The sequence below is a fragment of the Otolemur garnettii genome, unplaced genomic scaffold (genome assembly GCF_000181295.1).
Source record: "Otolemur garnettii isolate 467f Iridium unplaced genomic scaffold, OtoGar3 scaffold00028, whole genome shotgun sequence".
In the NCBI taxonomy this organism is placed as follows: Eukaryota; Metazoa; Chordata; class Mammalia; order Primates; family Galagidae; genus Otolemur; species Otolemur garnettii.
In genome coordinates this window covers 16,609,836-16,634,144 of record NW_003852423.1, presented here as the reverse complement: position 1 = coordinate 16,634,144, position 24,309 = coordinate 16,609,836, and the positions used below count along the sequence as shown (strand labels likewise).

Genomic DNA, 24,309 nt, shown 5'->3' with positions numbered 1-24,309 from the left:
ATGTAATATTACCCAATTTTTCTTATTAGTACACATTCAAACTTTATATTTTAATTTACAGTATCTAAGGCCTACCTCTTTTTAGAAAATGTTCCTTATTTATGCCTTTTTTTCTTACATTATTTTACTACTTTCCTATGGTGTTTTATTTCTCCATTTATCCACATTTTGTACATTTTCTTTTTCTACAAATTCTATATACTTAACAACTCAGTCTTTATTATGTGCCCACTATATAATAAGTCCTTACTTTTAAGGAATTTACAGTATAGTGGGGAAAGATTAAACAATGTACATAGATAATTATATGCACAGTGATAAAAGTGATATAAACGTAGTACAGAAAAGGAGGTGATTAAATCTATATGAAAGAGGGGTAGTTGGGAAAAATTTTTTTTAGAAAATGACTTTTGAGGAGGAATAGTTCAAAAGGAATACCAAGGTCAAAAGATGAATGTGCAGACAAAGCATAAGGTAATATGTTATACCTTATATGTATATATGTAATAGCTGCTAGTTTGTCATCCAGCATGTTCAGTGCTGCAGGTAAAATGTGTTGCTAATACACAAAACAAGGCAAGCAGTTGCAGAAAATGAGACTGGAGAAGTGGCCAGGGTTTAGACTATGGAGGTTTTATACGCAAATAATCTGGGCTTCATTCTAGACTTTGTTGTTAAGCAGGAGATGGTAAAGTTATATCTGAAATTTTAGGTCTTTTGGCAATAAAGCAGATGTTTTTTAAAGGGAGAAATAGTAGTGAAACTGACTAACAGGAGAACAGTGACAGAAAATATCTTAATCTTTTTAAAACTCAACATCTATGCCAAACTCTTGACATACATATTAGAAATTAAAATTGCTAAAAATAGCAGATTTTCTGAAAGGAAATGATAAATTCCAGTGCATTGCCAATGTAGTCTTCTATCTCCTTATTCCACTCTCTCTTCAGACTCACTTGCTGAATCTCCTCCACATGGCTTTGGAGACAGGGACTGTTTCTCTTTGGGGAGGAGCAGATGTGGAAGGACTAGTACAGGGGTGCTGCTCACTGTGACTGTGGTGTGATAACCAAAGGGTGTACATTCAGTGTGTTTTGGGACTAGGGGGGATTCACTGGGATAACTGCATCATCAGGGAGTGGGTGTTAGATTACTTGCTTTCTGCCAGTCCTCTGGGTCAAGGTCAGTCTGCAACCCTCAGTCACTAAATGACCTCCTGTAGGATATCTCTTTTCTCTCATGATATTATTAAAACTTGTTAGATTAAAGGATTCTGTTACAAATTTTCCTCACAATTTAATATGTTTATATTTATTTTGTCTTTTAACCAATTTTTTAATGGACTTAGAAATTAGTGAAGGTGTATCTAGTATTTCACAGGAAAAAAGAAAAAGAAGGGAAACAGAGTTAGAAATAGTATTTATTGCCAGAATGTCATCGTCCCCATAAGGAACTCGAGTTAAGACAGGCTCTGAGCATATTCTCTGCCCAGCTATTCTGACCTACGAGCATCTCATTTTCTCCATGAGTCAGTCCTGGATCAGCCTGCACTTTTTTTCCTTAATTCCTACCACTCATTATTTACCATTTATATTTTTAAGTCAATTGAGTTTGTGTTTTCTGTTACAAACAAGTTTTTTCTATGACTTACAGCAGAAGAGTTTTCTATGACACACCTCTATGAAGGTATCTGAACCAATATGAAGATATTCTGTTAAAGGAATAAAATGATACAGAATATAGAGAGAGAATTTATTTTATTCAGAAACTAATTGAGTGGTATGTTTTTAAGAGGTCATTTCATTTCTGTGTCAACAGCCTAGTTGCCCATGTTGGTCAATAGTTTATTTGGAGAAGAAGCATCACAGTGGTAAAGGATTGGCTCAGGAACGAGCCTGGACTCAGATCCTAATTCTCCCAATTACTAACAGTGATCTTGGCTAGATTGCTTAATTTCATTTTAGGAACAACAATAGTACCTTTCTCATATGGTTTGTAGGGATTAAATGAGTTATAAGTATGTATAGACTTGGAATAATGCCTCATATACATGAAGCTCTGTGTAAATATTCACCTGTGCAATTAATGGGACTTCCGGGCCAAGAAGTCAGGAGGGTCCTGCTAGTTTTCTGCCTGCTGTAAGCTGTGCCCATGAAGGGGAATCTCTTTAGTATGTTGACATGACATTTCTGAAATATCATTGGAGGTAGATTGAAAGGATTAACCCCACCAGTTGGACTGCTTTTAGCCACCTAGTCCTCATTTTCCCTCTACTTGGTAGCTACTCTCTCACATTTTATCCTTTTAGGTTCACTTATTCCAAAGACTGATAGTGAACAGTTTCCTTCCTGCCTTGCTGCCATCCTGTAAAAAGTGTTGACAGGATTTTCCTAATAATACTTTATATGGAAAGAGGTACTAACAAATTGACAATAGTGTACTTATAGTAGTGATTTTTGGACTATCCTGACTGTAGCCTTCTATCTTCTACTTATTTTCTGAAAAGGAACCTGTCTGATAGAATGGAGATGATAGAACTATATGGTATGTCAGGAGCCTGAGAGTAAAGGATGGTTAGGAGCATTTAAGTGAGAACAGAAAAAAAAACTTGGTGGGAAGAGCAAGATGGCAGCTGAGTAATAGCTTCCTTAGAACTGGGCACAGTGAGACTGGGGAGAGAAGACTACAGGCATCTCTGGCTGGTGGGGTCTGCCCAGAAACATCCCTTTGGGGACACAGGGAGTCAGCAAGAGACTTCTGGACCCTATGAGGAGGACAAAGGCAGTGGAGAACTGGCAAGTGGTTGCATGTGTTCATTCGGTCTAATCCCGCCAGCAGCTGTAAGTACAGCAGCAGTGAGATTGCAAACTGGAAAGGCCTTACCTATGAGCTATTTTGTTTTTCTGGACTTGGCACTCAGTTGAACTACCTCGGGAGAATTTTGGCAAGAGTGTGGAGGACTTTAAGCCTTGTCTAGGGCCCCAGACTGAGCCACTAAGCCAGATGGAACTAATAGTGTTCAGCTGTGGGCTGCATGGAGCCATTGTGGGAGAACTGCCCCAGCAAACTCCACCCTCAGAGTCACAGAGCAAGGATCAGGTGGGAGACCTTGGGTGAGTAATCTAGTGACTGAGCAGCCTAAAGGCAGGGACTGAGACCCTTACAGCCTTGGCCCTCAGGGGCATAGAGTGAGAGCGGCTTTGGTACACTGGGTAAGTGGACACCCACTTCAGGAGGGATCTCAGTGACAAGTGCGTTCCAGGGAAAGCTTCTGCTTAGCCAAGGTTATCAGTTTGGAGTGCCTTTTAAGTGGGCTGAGGAGAGATGTAGGCTCTCCACCCTGCAGAGTTTAAGAAATCAGCAGAGGCCTCCAGTCTCCATCTCATATAGCCATATGAGCATTGTGATTAACTTCTCATACCCTAGAAGATCACCTGTTGCCCAGACAATATTCAACAAGATATATATATATTGCTTTGTTTTTTGGTTTTTTTTTTCTTGTTTTAATTTCAACATTTTCCCTCTAGATTTTTCTTTTTGTTTCTTTTATTTCTTCATTTTTCTAGTTTTAACATAATTTTCCATTGTTGCCTTCCTTAACAATTAGAACTTCATTTTTGCTAGTGTTTCTATCCCTATTATTTGGTTTTCCCCAAATTTTGTCCCTTAAAGTTTTCTGCTTGCTTGTTTTGGTTTGATTTATGGCATTTTTGGCTTTCCTCTCTACTTGGTGGAAGCGGGGTACTGTGTCCAAACAGGCTAGCAAAGAGCTATTAACCTCAAAGGAACCACCCAACCAGCACTCCCAGAGGTTGGGGCTTTTTAAGGTTGGGTCAAAGTGCCCTACTGTACACCTATATTGTTCCTATCTCCCTCTTTCTGTGCCTCTCTTCTTTTTGTCAATATTCCTTTTTACTCACCCCCACTCCTTTCCCTTTTTTCTTTTCTTATTTTTTTAAATTTTTCTTCTTTCCCTTCTTCCTCTTCAATCTTCTCATCCTTCTGGTCTGGTATCAAAAGGACTCATCAATACCCTAGTCCAGATGCATGGTAACTTAAAGACCAAGAGGAAGTGAAAGGAAAATTAGTGCAAGGAAACAGATAAAAGAAAACACTCATGAGGAAGAATCAGCAGAAAAATTCTGGCAACATGAAAAACCAGTCCAGAGCAAACCATCCCCCCATGGGACCGGGAGGCAGCTACTGCAGAGGATTCCACCAACATAAAGAAATGTTAGAAATGACAGAAAGGGAATTTGGGATACAGATTATGAAAACAATGAAGAAAATTATGGAAATGCTGATAAAGTGGAAAATAACCAAATGGAAATCCAAAAAACAGAATCAAATAAGAGATAAATGATATGAAGAATATAGAAAGGATATAGCAGAGCTGAAGGAACTGAAGCATTCAATTAGGGAACTTAAAGATGCAATAGAAAGTATCAACAACAGATTAGACCAGGGGTCCTCAAACTTTTTAAACGAGGGGCCAGTTCACTGTCCCTCAGACAGTTGGAGGGCCAGACTGCAGGCCCCAGGACAAGTCAGCTGCTAAGCAGGACAGGCAGTGGCAGCAAAAACACACTGCATGCTGGATAAATGTCCTAGGCGGGCTGCATGTGGCCTGTGGGTCGTAGTTTGAGGACTCCTAGATTAGACTATGCAGAATTAGAGGACAAAGCTCTTGAAATAACTCAGATAGTTAAAGAGGCAGACAAGAAGAGAGAGAAAGCAGAACATTCACTGACAGAATTATGGGACTTTATGAAGTGTTCAAACATACAAGTTATCAGTATCCCAGAAGGGGAAGAAGAATGCCCTAGGGTAATGGAAGCCATACTAGAGAATATTATAAATGAAAACTTCCCAAATATCACCAAAGATTCTGACACACTCCTTTCAGAGGATTATCGGACCCCAGGTCACCTCAACTCTAACTGAGCTTCTCTGAGACACATTGTGATGAACCTGTACAAGGTCAAGAAAAAAGAAAAGATCCTGCAAGCTGCCAGGAGTAAGTGCCAGTTGATCTACAGAGGCAAATCCATCAGGGTGACTGCAGATGTCTCAAATGAAACTTTTCAAGCAAGGACAATGGTTATCTACCTTTAATCTACTTAAACAGAACAATTTCCAACCTAGAATTCTATATCCTGCTACACTAAGCTTTAAAATTGCAGAGAAATAAAATCCTTTAATGATATAAAAACACTGAGGAAATTCCCCCACAACAAGACCAGCTCTACAGGAAATACTTCAACCTGTTCTACACACTGACAATCACAATGGATCAACAGAAAAGTAAGAACTCAGAAATTAGACAGAACCTAACTTCCACAGTGATGCAAAAGATAAAACTAAGCACTGAACTCTCACAAATAACATGAATAGAACACTACCACACTTATCAATTATCTCAATAAATGTTAGTGGCTGGAATTCCTCACTGGAGAGGCATAGATTGGCTGACTGGATGAAAAAACACAAACCATCCATTTGCTCTGTGCAAGAAATACACCTAGCTTCAAAAGACAAAACTCTGAGTTAAAGGTTTTGAAGACAATTTTTTAGGCAAATGGAATTTGGAAGGAAAGAGGAGTTGCAATCTTATTTTCAGAAACGTGGATTTGGGGCTGCACCTGTGGCTCAAAGGGTAGGGTGCTGGCCCCATATGCCTAAAGGTGGCAGGTTCAAACCCAGCCCTGGCCAAAAAAAAAAAAAAAGTGGATTTAAAGCAACTAAAGTCAAAAAAGACAAAGATGGACACTTTATATTGGTCAAGGGAAAAATACAACAAGACGTTTCAATTCTTTTTTTAATTTATTTTTCTGACTCGGCACCTGTGGCTCAAGTGGCTAAGGCGCCAGCCATGTACACCCAAGGTGGCAGGTTCAAATCCAGCCAGGGCCCGCCAAATAACAATGACAGCTGCAACCAAAAATAGCCAGACGTTGTGACGGGCGCCTATGGTCCCAGCTACTTGGGAGGCTGAGGCAGGAGACTTGCTTGAGCCCAGGAGTTGGAGGTTGCTGTGAGCTGTGCTGCCACAACACTCTACCCAGGGGGACAGCTTGAGGCTTTGTCTCAAAAAAAAAAAAATTATTTTTCTTATACATGTATATATTAAGTTTCCATTTTTGCCTTCACAGAATTAAAAAGGCTAAATTTAATGACAATAACAATATTTAACATAAGGAATGAGAACAAAAACCAAATAAAGAACAAATGAAGATAAATACATTCAGAAAAGTAATCTGACGATTGCTGCAATGAAATATTAAGCAATACTAATAGTAATATTGCAAAGAAAGTAACATTCACATTGTCAGATAGAAGTATGTCTATTATAGAATACTTTGATCAGTTAACTTCTTCTTATTATTTTGTTTTTTCCAAAGTCTCAAAAATAGACAACTAATATTTATAAATAAAAGTAAAAGATATATATATATATATATTTGAGATGGAGCCTCAAGCTATCCCCCTGGGTAGAGTGCCATGGCATCACGCTCAAGGCAACCTCCAACTCCTGGGCTCAAGCGAGTCTCCTGCTTCAGCCTCCCAAGTAGCTGGGACCACAGGCGCCCACCACAGCGCCTGGCCAATTTTTGGTTGCAGCCATCATTGTTGTTTGGCAGGCCCAGGCTGGGGATTCGAACCCGCCACCTTAGGTGTATGTGGCTGGTGCCTTAGCAGCTTGAGCCACAGGCGCCGAGCCTAAAAGATAATTTTTTTAAAAAGATCTTGCCAAATCTTATAGACAATAGAAAAAGAAATACTTCAAAATCATTCTACTTAATCTGGATATACCTGATATTAAAATTGGAGAAAATATATTGTTATAAAGGGGAAATTACAAACATATTTCACTTATAAATGAGGATGCAATATGATAAACAGCATATTAACATGTAGAATTAAAAATTAATGTTTAAGTGAAGTTCTTTGGTCAAAATTAAATACAATTTATATGAAAATTAGTCACTATTTTCTTTTTTTTTTCTAAATATATATACGCCCAGCTTAAATGCTCCCAGATTCTTGAAATAGAACTTACTGAGTCTGAGCAATATCACATCCTACAATACCATGATAACAGGGGACTTTAACACTCCTCTTACAGAGCTGGACAGATCCTCTAAACAGAAATTGAACAAAGAAATAAGGGACTTAAATGACACTCTAGAACAACTGTGCTTGATAGACGCATATAGTACCCTCCATCCCAAAGGTAAAGAATATACATTCTTATCATCACCCCATGGAACATTCTCCAAAATTGATCATATCCTAGGACACAAAACAAACCTCAACAGAATCAAAAGAATTGAAATTGTATCTTGATACCTTGTATCTTCTCAGACCATAAGGCACTAAAGGTGGAACTCAACTCCTATAAAAACATTCAACCCCACACAAAGGCATGGAAATTAAATAACCTTCTGTTGAATGACAGTTGGGTACAGGAAGAAATAAAAGAGGAAATCATTAACTTCCTTGAATATAACAACAATGAAGAAGCTACCAAAACCTGTGGGATACTGCAAAAGCAGTTTTGGGAGGAAAATTTATCACTTTAGATGCCTACATTTGAAAAACAGAAAGTATGTCAACAAACTCACAAGCCATCTTATGGAATTGGAAAAAGAAGAACAATCTAAGCCTAAACCTAGCAGAAGAAAAGAAATATCCAAAATTAAATCAGAGATTAATGAAATTGAAAACAAAAGAATCATTCAGAAAATTAATGAAACAAGGAGTTGTTTTTTTGAAAAAATAAATAAAATAGATAAACCTTGGGCCAGACTAACTAGAAATAGAAAAGCAAAACCTCTAGTAACCTCAATCAGAAATGATAAAGGGGAAATTACAAGTGATACCACAGAGATACAAAAGATCATCTCTGAATACTACCAGAAACTCTATGCCCAGAAATTTGACAATGTGAAAGAAATGAATTAATATTTGGGATCACACCCTCCCCCTAGACCTAGCCAGGAAGAAATAGAGCTCTTGAACAGATCAATTTCAAACACTAAGATCAAAGTAACAATAAAAAAATCTTTCAACAAAAAAAATGCTCTGGTCCAGATGGCTTCATACCAGAAATCTATCAAACCTTCAATGAAGAGCTTATTCCCATATTGCAGAAATTATTCCAAAAAATTGAGGAGGAAGGAATCTTCCCCAACATGTTCTAGGAGGCAAACATCACCCTGATACCAAAACCAGGAAAAGACCCAACTAAAAATAATTTCAGACCAATTTCACTAATGAATATATAGATGCAAAAATTCTCAACAAAATCCTAGATTAGATTACAGCTAATCATCAAAAAGTCATACATCATGATCAAGTAGGTTTTATCCCATGGATGCAAGACTGGTTTAACATACACAGGTCCATAAACATTATCCACCATATTAACAGATACAAAAACAAAGACCATATGATCCTCTCAATAGATGCAGAAAAACCATTCGATAAAATCCAGCATCCTTTTCTAATTAGAACACTGAAGAGTATAGGCATACGTAGCACATTTCTTTAATCCAAGCTATCTATGACAAACCCACAGCTAATATTTTACTGAATGGAGTAAAACTGAAAGCTTTTCCTCTTAGAACTGGAACCAGACAAGTTGTCCTCTGTCACCATTACTATTCAACATAGTGCTGGAAGTTCTAGCCAATACAATTAGGCAAGACAAGGAAATAAGGGCATTCAAATGGAAACAGAGGAGGTCAAACTCTTCCTCTTTGTTGATGATATGATCTTATACTTAGAGAACCCCAAATACTCAACCACAAGACTCCTGGAAGTCATAAAAAAATACAGTAATGTCTCAGGATATAAAATCAATGTCCACAAGTCAGTTGCCTTTGTATACACCAATAACTGCCAAGATGAGAGACTAATTAAGGACACAACTCCCTTAACCATAGGTTCAAAAAAAATGAAATATCTAGGAATATACCTAACAAAAGAGGTGAAGGACCTCTATAAGAAAATTATGAAATCCTAAGAAAGGAAATAGCAGAGGATATTAACAAATGGAAGAATATACCATGCTCATGGCTGGGAAGAATCAACATTGTTAAAATGTGTATACTTCCCAAAGCAATTTACCGATTCAATGCCATCCCTATTAAAATACCAACATCATACTTTCAAGACTTGGAGAAAATGATTCTGCATTTTGTATGGAACCAGAAAAAACCCTGTAGAGCTAAGGCAGTTCTTAGTAATAAAAACAAAGCTGGGGGCATCAGCATACCAGATTTTGGGCTATACTACAAAGCCATAGTGGTCAAGACAGCATGGTTCTGGCACAAAAATAGAGACATAGACATTTGGAATCGAATAGAAAACCAGAAATTAAAGTAACATCTTACAACCACCTAATCTTCAATAAACCAAACATAACCTACATTGGGGGAAAGACTCCCTATTTAATAAATGGTGCTGGGAGAACTGTATATCCACATGTAAAAGACAGAAACTGGACCCACACCTTTCTCCCCTTGCAAAAATTGATTCAAGATGGATAAAGGACTTAAATTTAAGGCATGAAACAATAAAAGTCCTCAAAGAAAGCATAGGAAAAACACTGGAAGATATTGGCCTGTGGAAAGACTTCATGAAGAAGACTGCCGTGGCAACTGCAACAACAACAAAAATAAACAAATGGGACTTAATGAAACTGAAAAGCTTCTGTACAGCTAAGGAGACAACCACCAAAGCATAGACAACCTACACAATGGGAAAGGATATTTGCATATTTTGAATCAGACAAAAGCTTGATAACTAGGATCTATAGAGAACTCAAATTATTCCACACGAAAAAGCCAACAATCCCATATATCAATGGGCAAGAGACATGAATAGAACCTTCTCTAAGGAAGATAGACGAATGGCTAACAAACATGTGAAAAAATGCTCATCATCCCTAATTATTAGAGACATGCAAATCAGAACCACCCTGAGATACCATCTACCCCCTGCAAGAATGACCCACATCACAAAATCTCAAAAGTGCAGATGCTGGTGTGGATATAGAGAGAAGGGAACACTTTTACACTGCTGGTGGGACTGCAAACTAATACAACCTTTTTGAAAGGAAGTATGGAGAACCCTCAACTCAAGCGAGACCTCCCATTTGATCCTACAATCCATTCCTGGGCATCTACCCAGAAGGAAAAAAATCCTTTTATCATAAGGACCCTTGCACTAGACTGTTTATTGTATCTCAATTTACAGTTGCCAAAATGTGGAAACAGCCTAAATGCCCACCAACCCAGGAATGGATTAACAAGCTGTGGTATATGTACACCATGGAGTACTATTCAGCCATTAAAAAAATGGAGACATTACAGCCTTTGAATTAACCTGGATGGAAGTGGAACATGTTATTCTTAGTAAAGCATCACAAGAATGGAGAAGCATGAATCCTATGTACTCAATTTTGATATGAGGACAGTTAATGGCAATTAATGACACAGTGGGGGTGGGGTAAGGGGATAGCAGAGAGAGAAAGAAGGAGGGCAGGGTGGGGGAAAGAAATAGCAGACAGAGGGAAGGAGGGAGTGGGGTGGGGTCTTGGTGTGTGCCACAGCTTTTGGGGGCAAGACACGATTGTAACAGGGACTTTATCTAACAAATGCAATCAGTGTCACCTTATTTCTTGTACCCTCAATGAATCCCCAACAATAAAAATAAAATAAAGAAAAACAAACTTAATTTATGCCATTTGTAATAGCTGCTAGTCTGTCATCCAGCCACAAGAAAACAAAATCAAACAGAAACATACAGGAAAGGTAAGGAAATGGTCAGGCTTTTTTAAGTCTCCAAATGAAAATAGGGTCCTTTACCTCTGAGATAACAGAAAAAAGGCAAGACAAATTGCCACTTTGTATTTAATGATGATGATCATGTGAGAAGTTGTTGCTGAGGTAGAAGTGAATAGAATATGAGAGAAAATGACAGTGTTCATTCTGCAGTACAAAATAGCCAAAGAAAGGATGTTGAGAGAAATAATATGTGTACTTGCGCTGGTTAGACCATGTATCTCAAAGCCTATTTCTAGATACCACATTTTAAGACAATCTGTACGATCTCTACTATGTCCAGAGAAGGAAAACCAGAATTGGAACAACACAGACCTAATAAGTGAAGTTTTATGAATATTTAGCCTAAAAAATAGAAAGCTTTGAAGGTGGGCATAGTACAGAGTCATAATTACATATGTAAGTAATATAGAACTTTCATGCATCATTGGATTTAGACTAATTTTACGTACTTCTGTGGAAGTAACAGAAACATACTTTCTTAGCTTTAGGAATTTTTTCCTAACATTTACAACTATCCAGAATTGCAGTACATAGTCCTATGGTATATTCCTCTTTACGTAAGAGTGAATATCTGGTCCATAGGTTTATAGAAGAGATGCCTGTTTGGGATAGGTGATTAAAGTAGATGGCCAAGATAATCTACCAGTCTATGATGGAGTGATTCTAAACAAAAAGACCTGTTTGGGTTTGAAATGTGATTTGTCTTTTTGTTCCCTCTACAGTATGTCCCTGATTTTGTTTGATGAGTTTGACTAAAGAAAAATGAGGATGATTTTGAAATAAATGCTCCTCATCCCAACGTTGTGTCTAAGAATTATGAAAAAAATTAAGAATTTCTGTTTTTAAAAACATCCTTATTTTAAAAATGAAATAAAACAGATTTGGGTAGAGTTTTTGCCATTCTGTTTCAAATATAAATAAGAAGCTCGGCGCCTGTGGCTCAAGCGGCTAAGGCACCAGCCACATACACCTAAGGTGGCGGGTTCGAATCCCCAGCCCGGGCCCGCCAAAACAACAATGATGGCTGCAACCAAAAAATGGCTGGCGCTGTGGCGGGCGCCTGTAGTCCCAGCTACTTGGGAGGCTGAGGCAGGAGACTCACTTGAGCCCAGGAGTTGGAGGTTGCTGTGAGCGTGATGCCACGGCACTCTACCCAGGGGGATAGCTTGAGGCTCCGTCTCAAAAAAAAAAAAAAAACCAAATATAAATAAGAAATATAAATATTTCTGATTAAAATATAAAGCTTATGTAAAGCTTTTTTAAATGCAGAAAAATTGGTATTATATATTTAAATTAATAAATATAATACTGGTATGTTTTCTTAGTCTTTTCAGCCCCCTCTACCTCCCCATGCATACATATACATTGATGTTTTCACAGCATTAATATCATTCTCTGTGTACAGAGTTTTATACCCTGAGAACTTTTCTATGGCGCTAAATAATACTTTAATGTGTAATTATTAGTGGCTATATATCCATGGATATGAAGTAATTTAGTTAATTATTCCTCTATATTGGTCACTTAGATTGTTTCCTGCTTTTGCTATTAAAAATTAGAACAACTTTGTTTTAATTATTCTCTTAAATAATTCTTAGAATAGAAATTTAAGTGAAAGGGATTGGCTCTTTTCTAAGCTCTTGATAAACATTGTTAAATTACAAAAGTACATCGATTTATTATTTCAGTGTTTGTTTTATTGCATTTCTCTACCAATCAGTGTTAATGTAGTGTTTTTCAATTTGATAGATGAAAATATCTCACTTATCTTTAACCCTTAATTTGTTTTCCTATTAGTGAGTTAGAACACAAATATGTGCATTTAGTTGCCATTTACTTTTTATTGAATTATTTGCCCATATTCATTGTTCATTTTTTGTGAAAAATTTAAGATATTTTCTGAATGTATCCTTATAAAAGTTTTGTTTAAATCTTTACTCAGTAGAACCTCACTTTGATCATAATGGGGTATCCTACCAATTACTACAAATATTTATATAATTCCACGACTTTAATCTAGTTTGTGTTCTGCTGTGATTTCTGTCATTAACTGAATGACAGGTACTTTTATGAGCATTCCATGCCTAAGTTTCTGTCCCCATGGATCACCTCTCACTTTGGGCCAGTGCTCAATGTCACCTGATCAGTGGACCCCTGCCTTGATGGTTCTCCCCACCCTCAACATCAACTTCTGCACTTTCTGGCTCCTTTCCTGCTCCATTTTCTTGCCCATTGCACTGATCGCATTCTAATATTATGTAATGGTGAATTTATTTGCAATGTCTATTTGTTACCTTTCTCTACTTACTGAATGTGCCAAAACACAAGCCTTACAAGGGCAGAAATCACTCTCTGTTGCATCTGAGTGCCCAGACCAGTATCTGGAATTATAGAAACCATTCAGTACACCTTCTTAAATGAATGGATAAATATATTAATCTAGTTTTTACTAAGTTAGAAGGTACTTGTAATAATAAATATAATAGGAGTTTTGATATATTTTATTTTATATTTATTATTTTTAAGATGTCATGTTTTCTTTGTGTTTTTATAGCTGGCTTTTCACACATTGCAGTTGTTAGCATTTACTGCTCTTGCCATTTTAATTATGAGGCTGAAGATGTTTTTGACACCACATATGTGCATTATGGCTTCCCTAATTTGTTCTCAACGGGTAAGGAATTCATTCTTGTATAACTGCATTGTGATAACTGTAGCAACTGTAATATAGTTACCATGGCTTTGTTGGGAAATTCAAATCATCAGAATACTAAGTGTTTTTAACTGAACTAACATAATGTATAAAATGTAGTCTGTGATTCACTTTGGAGTAGGAAAAGCAGTTCCAAGTAGCTTTGAAGATTAAGATTTTTACATATTTTTGTGACAAGCAGTGATCCACATTTTGCCTTCTATCAACGACCTAGCCACAAACATAATCTTTTCGAGTTCAGTTCTGTTGGAAGAGTCTCCTGGCTCACCAGAGTACCCTCAAGTACTTACCTAATGAGAGAGTAAAAGCAGAGTGATTGCTCTACTTTATTTCTGTTTCACTCCAAGAATCCCTAAGAAACCTTGGGATTCCATTACTGTACTATGTATCCAACATACAAACTAGCTAGATGAATTAACTAAAAGTTTAGGACTAAGCTATTTCTGAAAACAGAAGTACACTGTCTTAAAATATCATAACACTTGTTTTTTCTGAGAGGAATATCTCTGACAATGCTAATAGGATTTCTCCAGTTATTCAAAATATCCATAAAAGCCAGTGCAATGTTAAAGGTTTTTATTCTAGGATGTTTCACAGTTGCAAATCACTAATCTTAATCCCTGATAGTGGATCAGTGCTGGAAGGATTGGATATTCTACTCTTTGCTTAATTCTTTTGAGAGAGTTCTTTTGACAGAAAGCTCCATTATTATCTGAGTCTAATTTTAATATGTTCATTGTTTTTAAACACAATAATTTTGTATGTTTGTATGCTGACAGCAAAGGTTAATACACCTTGATTCAAGAGCAAGGTGAGAATTTATTATTGGCCCTATGGCACTCTTCGTATAAAAGTTATAAATAAATTATTTCTGTCATTTCAGCTCTTTGGCTGGCTTTATTGCAGAGTTCGTTTTGAGAATGTTATCTTTGGCATCCTAACTGTAATGTCAATACAAGGCTGTACAAATCTCCATAGTCAATGGAACATAATAGGAGAATTTAATAATTTGCCTCAGGAAGAACTTATACAATGGATTAGATACAATACTAGATCAGGTATGTAGTTATTTAGTTATATGTGTAGTTCGTTTTACACACACACATACACAAACATACACATTTGTATATGTTATAAGTTATTTAATATACATGTGTTTGTGTGTATTTATGATTTACAAATAGTTGTTCATGCCCTTACAGATTTTGAACATGCCAGTTGCGGTGACCACTCACTCAGTCAACCCCCTCCAAAAGGAATTTTGTGTCCCCATTAAACGTCTCCTAGATAATGGTCAAAAAATTTTTGATTAATACCAAGGAATTAATCATTTTCTATACGCTATGTGCTATAACTCTCAGAGAGCATTATTTAACTGTAATAATGACAAAGACATTTTTAACAACAAAATTTCACACCTTGTGACAGACCACTGGAGAAGATACTTTTGACTTAAATAGCACCCTTCTTATCACTTTAGTCAGTGCTATGTCCTGTGACTCTGTAAAACAGCCACATGCAGAGAGCTAAAATCTTAGATATTCTTTTTTCTTCACCAAGTGATCTCAGAAATGAGTATACATCCTACTTTGAACTACTCCAAAATATTATTTTTAGCATACCTTTGGGAAATACCTCAAGCAAATAGATATCTCATTTCTCAATACCTTTGTAGAGAACAATTACATTATACAATATTTTGTATAATGGAGCATAATAAATCTATAATCTTGGTCCTAGACTATTTATGATATTTGGGTAACTTTCTCTGATACAGCTTCTCTGTGCCTCCTTGAGTTGGTTTCCTTTTATCTCTTTTTTGATAGTCACTATTTTATTAATTAACCATCATTAAGATATATCTTTATAAGCTTCGGCTCAGACATTGTATCCATGGCTTTCAAAGGATGGGGTGACAGTGCTGCATTAAACTGCCAACCCATTTTAGTTGGAAATTTCAAATTAATCCCCAATTGACTTTCACCTGTAGGAGCTCAAGATAGGCACTCCTATTCTTTTCCCTTGCCCTTCTCCAGTTACAGCTGTTTTCCTCAAGCTTTCCATGCTCTTTCAATCTTTTCTTATGTCTTTCTTTGTTCCAGTGTTTGTCTTGGGTTCCTGGCACAGAAAGCCAATGTTTAGCAACTTATCCTTCTAAGATAAACATGTAAACCCTTCTCTCATTTTTAGCTGCCTCTTCCCTGATCTTATCAATCTGTTTCATTCTTTCTTAAAAATTCCACTTACTGCAAGTTTTCTAATGGTTACCACATGTTCATTAAAAAATGCATGAAGTTTTGGGCGGTGTCTGTGGCTCAAAGGAGGAGGGCACCAGCCCCATATGCCGAAGGTTGTGGGTTCAAACCCAGCTCTGGTCAAAAACTACAAAAAAAAATAATAATTGCATGAAGTTTTAAGATATGAATGGGACTTATATTAACATTCAGGTCTACCATGTATGGGTTTGTACACTGCACAAAGGTAAGCAGTTGTAAGGACACATAGGAGCTGAAATCCATTCATCAAGCCATGTACCAGTGGGACTTTGTCAAGTCAGAGGAGATGTCTTTTTCTAATCCATGCAGTAGACTAAATGGAAACTTTAGTATGTCCAATAGAAAAATATCTTATTTCTTGTTCCCTGTTGTGATCATTCATCTCACTGCCTAAAGAAAAGAAGGTGGCGGGGGTGTCCCTCTCTGCTGTAGATGGGATCTTCTCAGTGCTTCTGGCTCTTGCTGGACAGGCATGCCTAGATTCTTCTGGATGACCTTGACCCAGGTTTTGGGTCTTTCTTTCCCAGGATTTTTGAAGCTTAGCCCTGTTGACATAGGGGACTTTCCTGTGCATAGCATATCTCTGGCATCTACCTACCAGATGCCAGTATTGTCTCCTCACCCAACCCCTCAATTTCTAGAGACAAAAATGTCTCCAGAAGTTGATAGTGGGCCCTGGGGAGCAAAATCATCTTCTCTAGCCTAATAGCTTATCATCATTAATTATTAAATCTTGCAATAATAAATATACATTTCTATTTCAGTTGACTTACAAATATTCAGATTTAAAGCTTATAAAGAGATTTTCATTCTGAGTTCTATTTATGATGTTTAGTTATATTTGAAAGTAAATGTTCAGTTATTTACAGCAGAATAACATGTCTTATTTTTATTACTGATTTTTTGCACTGGTTAAAAATGATAATAACCATCATCATTTATTATACAATAGTGCCAGGAAGTAAGGTTTTAGTCTTTCAGTAATTCAAGAGATGAAACTAAAGTCAGATAATAGACTTTGGTGAGTCTCTAGTTATGATGAAATTTATATTATACATGCTATTCCTCCAAAAAGTACTGTTAGCAAGCATGAAATTATTTGATGGAATGTATGAATAGTGTAAAGCCAAATGGACTTAGAGAAGTTAATCAGGACTATTTGAAGATGATCTGAGGGAAGAAAACAATACTTTTGTGTGCCACATCCACAGGACTGCAGCTGACATTCTGAAAATCATTTGAAAGATACACCTCAAGGCTCACCCTTAATTGCAGTCTCTCAGTTCTAGAATTTTACTGAGACACAATATGAAATTGTACACTGTTGATAGCCCTGTGTGTCTCTTTGCAGTCTTGGCCCTTAGCATAGTGCTCTTGCGTGGCAGGTGCTGTAGGGATGTGGCTGAGAGGGTGCGCTCTGACACTTCCCAGCTGTGTAGTCTTGGGCAAGTCACTTCACTTCCCTGTCTCTGCAGTCACATCTTTGTCTGCAAAACAAGAACAGAGAGCCTACATCTTAGAGTTGTACAAATTAAGTTGTTTAATCCTTGTAAAAATAATGAGCACAGTTTCTAGTGCCAAAATAACATTTAACAAAAGTTAGCTATTATTGTATTATTGTAGTAGACAATGAATAAATATTGAGGGAATAAAAAGAATGATGTCAATAGTTATTTAAATATGCTTCATCTTTCTAAATTTGGATTCAAATATTATAAAGAATTTTAACTTTTGGTTTTCTTGAAAACATTTTATTGAGGAGTATAATCGTGTTTTGTAGATGCTGTTTTCGCAGGTGCCATGCCTACAATGGCAAGTATCAAGCTGTCTACACTTCATCCCATTGTGAATCACCCACATTACGAGGATGCAGACTTGAGGTTGGCAGCTGACTGATTATTCAACCAGACTTACTTGCGACTTACTACTGGTTCTTCAGAACTGGGAGGAATTTTAGAAACACATGTACATGTGGGCACACACAAGTGCTTGTCCTCACATTCATGCTGGAAGTTAAAAAAAAATTATAATAAGCATCCAGAAATGATAGTATGTACCTGTTGCCTCTGAATCAGGCTTCATAAACTTCTGAAAACTGCAAAAAGTAAAAGCCAGTTTGTCTCAACGTGAAAAATATATGACATATTCATGGCTTGTGAGTGTGTATGTATTTCAGTAAAACTCCTAAATAGTAAGAGGAAGAGATAGGATGGATTTGACTCACAGCTATTGTTTGCCAATGCCCTCTCTTTTAAGAAACCATTTCTAGATCTTACTGGTGGCCAATGGCTATCCTTTGTTAATAAATAGAAAAAGTATATGAGATTTGCTATGCTACATGTTTTTATGAAAATTTAGAGTATTTTGCTAGTTGATTATTTGAACTCTTAGTTTCAAAAAAGACTTTGATTCCTGGATGGGCACAGTGGCTCACGCCTGTAATCCTAGCAATCTGGGAGGCTGAGGCAGGACTATTGTTTGAGCTTAGGAGTTCAAGACCAGCCTGAGCAAGCAAGACTCCATCTCTACTAAAAACATAGAAAAAAAAATAAAACTAAATGTTTACCTTATATGGAAGGCTTTAAAATATTGTTTTGATCATTCTAGTAATTGTCAGGGTACTCTTTTCCCTTTAATGGACTTTTGGCTTATTATTAGAGGTACATTTTTAAAATATTTTACATTTTATGTCTGGTTCTGGTGATTAGGCATCCCATTACACTTGAAATCCTAAGTAACATCTAATGCACAAATGGTAATTAATTCAGATTTCATGAGAACTCTTGAGCCAAATCATCTATTGTACCATTTGGTGGATAACTCTATTTCTCAAGATCCTGTTGAGGTACTTTTCCTAGCTGTTCTGATACCACAGATGCCCATTACCTAAATGTTCTACTTAATACAATCAGCCTTAATTCATGTGATTCTTAGAGCTTCTGTTAATGAATTACCTATTGAAATTGATGTTTACATTCAGTCTCTATCAGAATATATTCCATAATAATTTTGTGAATTGTGTGATACAATTGTATATCCTGAGCTTCTGTTCTATTACCCAGGACAACTGTAGACTACTTTATGCACTAACAAACAGTATATGCAAAATTAAAATTGCTATAAATTTCAGCACATTCAAAATATAAGTAGGAATATGTAAGTGCTGTTCCTCAAATAATGTATGCTATTTCAGAACATATATATCAATGTTCCTTCCAGTAGGCATTGAGATTTTAATAAATGCATTAATGTACACAGCTATGATTTCATTAAAAAAGACAAAAAAAGGTTTTTTAGTCTATTGTCTTTTAAAAACTTTTGACCTTTTGTTTCAATTTAAAGGGCCCGGACAAAAATAGTTTATTCTATATATAGCCGAAAGTCCGCACAAGAAGTAAGAGATAAATTGGTGGAGTTACATGTGAATTATTATGTTTTAGAAGAGGCATGGTGTGTTGTAAGAACCAAGTGAGTATTACTCCAATGCTACATAATATGGTATATTTTTAAGCAACAGATGTTGAACTTTATTACAGTAATTTTGATTCTTTAAGATTTTTTAAATTTAAATTCAATTAAAATATTATCCTAGTATTTTAATTAAAATTACTTCATCTAGAGAAGAAAAATTATACTATCTTTTAAGTGGAACCTAATTCCAAAAAAAAATTATAGTATATTTTAGTAGGCGAGTTGTTATTTTAATTTAGCATCTCAAATTTTGCTTTTTTCATATTTTTTCAAATTTTTATGACAGTTTTTATTAGATATCTGAAATACTGATTTGAATTTTTAATAGCCTAAGATATTAGCATTCTGCTACAAGAGCTGAATTATCTGATGTGTAAAACTTAAGGGAAAAGTTTCACATAATTCAAATGAGATGAAAAAATATTTATAATAAAAGTTGTAAATTTCTAAACTTTGACTCTAAAAATTGTAAAAGTCTAGGATATTTAATGGATCTTTTGAAGCCTTTGTTTAGACTTATAAGCAGATATACCAGCTGCTGCACATGACAGGAGATTCCGGCAAGTTAATTGCCTGCTAAAACAGCAGCAACAAATTAATAATCAAAGAGCAAAATAGAATCCACAGTTGCTGCACTGTACTATCTACTTTGTCACAACTTTAAAGTAAAAGTTATCAGACTTGGAAAAAAGGGGGGGACACTCTGAAAAGTGTAAATTAGTAGAAACTGATTCAAGTAGACTCAGATGTTAGATTTAGCAGCAAAGACACTATTATAAATCTATTCAAAGATTTAAGAAAATTGTGTTCAAAAATAAGAGGAAACATGGCATCACTGAATGAAGAGCTATAGAATCTCAACAGAGAAATAGAAACAACCTCTTCATTGACAAGCCTAGAGCTGAAAAGTATCGTCAATGAAATGAAAACTCTTTAAACGTACTCAATAACAGATTTGAGATGAAAACAGAAAATCTGAATAGAAAATTCTGTGAATTTAAAGATAGAACTAGAAAAAGTAACCAACCAAAAAACCAAAACAAAAAACAGCCAGGGACCAAAAAGGGTAAAGAAAATTAGCCCAAGTTACAAGCCTGTATAACATCATTAAGTAGTTCAATGCATGTGTAATTTTAGTACTGGATGGAATGAAAGAAAAAAGTGAGAGAAAAATATTTGAAGAAATGGCCAAAAATTTCTTAAGTTTGATAAAAGCCATTAATTTAAAGATCCACTAAGTTCAACAAATGCAGTTTGAATAAACTCAAAGAAAACTGCAGTAAGGTATAATGTAGTCAAACTGGTTGTAAAGGTAAAGAAAAACCTTGAAAATAACAAGAGAAAAAAATGATACACTGTATAAATATCTGACTTCTCATCAGAAACTATGGAGGTCAACAAGTGTAGGGGTGATAATTCAAAGTGCTGAAGGAAAATAATCAAGAATACTGTATTTAATGAAATTATCTTTTTAAAGTGAAAGCCAATAAAGAGATTTTGAAATCAAAAAAATCAAAGATAACTTGTTGCTAACAGGCCTATATTTCAAGATAGACTGGAAGGCCTATAAGCTGTTGAGAAATGATACCAAATGGTAACTAATATATACAGAAAATACTGAAATGCACTTGAAAAGGTAAATGTATGGATATGAATCACTATATAATTTTCTTCTTTGGAAATCTTTACAAGATACAGTATTATTTAAAGCAAAGATGGTATCATTTTTTAGTTCATATTATAAATTAATTGAATATACAATGCCAATAATAGCACAAAATGGAGTAAATAGAAATAAAAATGATGATTTACTGGAGCTAATTCAATTTTAATGGTAAATAAATGGTGATGTGTTGAAGATGCCTTTTGTAATCCCTACAGCAACCACTTAAAGAAAGGTAAAAACAAATAGATGAATTGAATGATATACTAAAAACTTCTTGCTTAACATGGAAGAACCAAAGAACCAAGAAACAGAGAATCAATCCATCAATTAATCAATGGATTAAAAACAAAAGAGCATAATGGCAAGCTTGGCCCTGAATGAGCCTGAAGGTCATTTTGTTAAGTGAAATAATTCAGGCACAGAAAGATAAATACCACATCTTCCCACTCATGCATGGGAGCTAAAAGAAATTGAGTTTGTAGCAGTACAAGGTACAATTATGGTTATTAAAGGTTGGAAAGTGGAGTGGGGTAGGTAGGATAAAGAGCAGTTGGTTAAGGGGTACAAAATTAAAGCTAGTTAGGAGGAATACGTTCTAGAGTTCTATAGCACTATGGAGTGCATATAGTTAATAATTTATCATGTATATTCAAAAAGTAAGAAGAGAGGATTGTGAATTTACCTAACATAAAGAAACTGTAGGCTCGGTGCTTATAGCTCAAGCAGCTAAGGCGCTAGCCACATACACCAGAGCTGGTAGGTTCGAATCAAGCCCAGGCCTGCCAAACAACAATGACAACTACAACCAAAGAATAGCTGGCCATTGTGGCGGGTGCCTGAGGCAAGGGAATCGCTTAAGCCCAGGAGTTGGCGGTTGCTGTGAGCTGTGATGCCACAGCACTCTACCCAGGGCAACACCTTGAGGCTCTGTCTAAAAAAAAAAAAAGAAACTGTAAATGCTTGAGGTGATTGATATCCTAATTACCCTAATTACCCTAATTACCCCAATGTATATGTATATACATTAATCAAAATATCACTCTACCTTATAAATATGTACTACTATTGTGTGTCAACCAAAAAGAAATGGAAAATGACTAAACATGTAACTAACATAAGACCCAGCAATTGTAGTTCTGCCCATTCATCCCGGAAAAATGTAAAGTTATAGTCACACAAAATTTGTAGACAAATATCTATGGCAGCTTTATCTATAGCATCTGAAACCTGAAACAACTCAGATATTTTTCATGAGGTAAATGGTTAATGATGATACATTCATAACATGGAATATCACTCAGCAATAAAAAGGATCAAACTATTGATCCACACAAGAACATTAGATAAATCTCCAGATAATTATTTGAATGAAAGGAAGATAATCCCCAAAGATAACATACTATGTGATTCCGTTTATGTATCTGTCATCAAATGACAAAATTGTAAAAGCAAGGAATGATTGGTGGCTGTAGGGATTGTATGGGAGTATGAGGAAAGTGGGTGTGACCACATGGGGTGACCACATAAGAGGTCCTTGTGGTGACAAAAATGTTCTATATATCAATTCTATCAATAAATAACCTGGGGTAATGTTATACAGATTTTCAAGATATTAAGGAAAATTATAAAAGACAATATAAGGTCTCTTTGTATTGTTTCTTCATGTGATCTCCAAATGTCTCAAGAAGATTTTTATTTTTAAAAAAGAGCATAACAGCAAGCCTAAATCAACCATATCAGTATTATGAATGTGAATTGAGACTAAACACTCCAAATAAAAAGACTGATGTTGGCAGACTGAATAAAAAAGCAAAAGCCAGGATTGCTTGCAAGAGATGTATTGATGGAAGAAAAAAGAACGGAAAAGATATACCTATGAGTAAATATAACAGCCGATGTTATTAATGTCAAAAAGTAGATCTTAAGAGAAGGGGTAATACTAGAGGCAAAGAGTCCCACTTTATAATGCTGAATAGTTCAGTAAAACAGGTAGATAATGGTAATTTGAATGTATACAAACTTAAAATTTCAAAGTATATGAAGCAAAAACTGAAAAAGCTCAAAAGTAAAAATAGACCAATAATTATAAGTAGAGATTTCAATAATTGTCTCAGTAAATAACACTAGTAAAACCCCACAGAAAATTCACAGTGATATGGAACATTGGAACAATACTATCAACCACCATAACCCAAATGAAATTTATATAAAGTTCTGGCCGAAAACAGCAGATACACATACTTTCCATTCTTTTCAAGTGCCAATGCAACATGTAAATGTGATGACACAAATCCCAATACATTAAAAACTGCTGAAATCATATCAATTATATTTTCTGACAAAAAATGGAATTAAATTTGAAATCAACAATAGGAAGTTATATGGAAAAATGCACAAATAGTTGAAAATTAAACAATATGCTCAGAACTCATGGGTCAGAAATAAAATCAGAGGGAAAATAGCAAATATTTTAACTGAGTGAAGTTGAAACCACAGTATATCAAAATTTCTGGGATACAACCAAAGTAGTACTTAGCAAGAAATTTATAGCTTTGTTTACATTAGAAAACAAGATATTAAATCAGCCCTCTAGGCTTTTATCTTAAGAAGGTAGTAAATAAAAAAAAAGTAGGTCAAGGTGGGTGGATTGCTTGAGCTCAGGAGTTCAAGACCATCCTGAATAAGAGCAAGACTCTGTCTCTGCTAAAAATAAAAAAAATAGCTGGCTGTTGTGGCTGGCACCTGCAGTTCCAGCTATTTGGGAGGTTGAGGAGAGAGGATTGCTCAAGCCCAAGAGTTTGAGATTTCTGTGAGCTATGATGCCACAGCACTCTACCCAGGGCTACAGAGTGAGACTCTGTCTGAAAATAAGGAAAAAAACAAAAAAAGTAAAAAAAAAAAGTAAATCCAAACTAAATAGAGGGCAGGCTATTACAGAGGGTAAATCCTTTGGAGAAAACAGAAAAACAATAAGAAATTGATGAAAATAAAAGCTGGTTCTTTGAAAAGATTAATAAAATTAATGAGTTTCTAATTTGATTAATCAACAAAAACAGAGGAAATGCATGAAATACCAACATCAGGAATACAAGAAGGAATCATATAAACATTAGAAAGAATAAGGAAATACTGGGCGGTGCCTGTGGCTCAGTGGGTAGGGTGCTGGCCCCAAATACAGAGGGTGGCGGGTTCAAACCGGGCCCTGCCCAAACTGCAACAAAAAATAGCTGAGCTTTGTGGTGGGCACCACAAAGAGAATCGCCTAAGCCCAAGAACTGGAGGTTGCTGTGATGCCACAGCACTCTACCGAGGGCTACAAAAAAAAAAAAA

General features: G+C 35.8%; 1 protein-coding gene across 2 annotated transcripts in view; it reads left to right on the top strand.

Annotated features, from left to right (window-relative positions):
- Positions 1-24,309, top strand: part of LOC100966452 (probable C-mannosyltransferase DPY19L2) — a 164,702-nt gene that overhangs the window by 135,991 nt on the left and 4,402 nt on the right. For both annotated transcript variants that reach the window (XM_003788579.2, XM_023512443.1), the window contains 4 exons: positions 13,408-13,527; positions 14,450-14,624; positions 17,623-17,722; positions 19,185-19,310. In XM_003788579.2, coding sequence (XP_003788627.1) covers positions 13,408-13,527; positions 14,450-14,624; positions 17,623-17,722; positions 19,185-19,310 — 521 coding nt within the window. The remainder of the gene's footprint in view (positions 1-13,407; positions 13,528-14,449; positions 14,625-17,622; positions 17,723-19,184; positions 19,311-24,309) is intronic.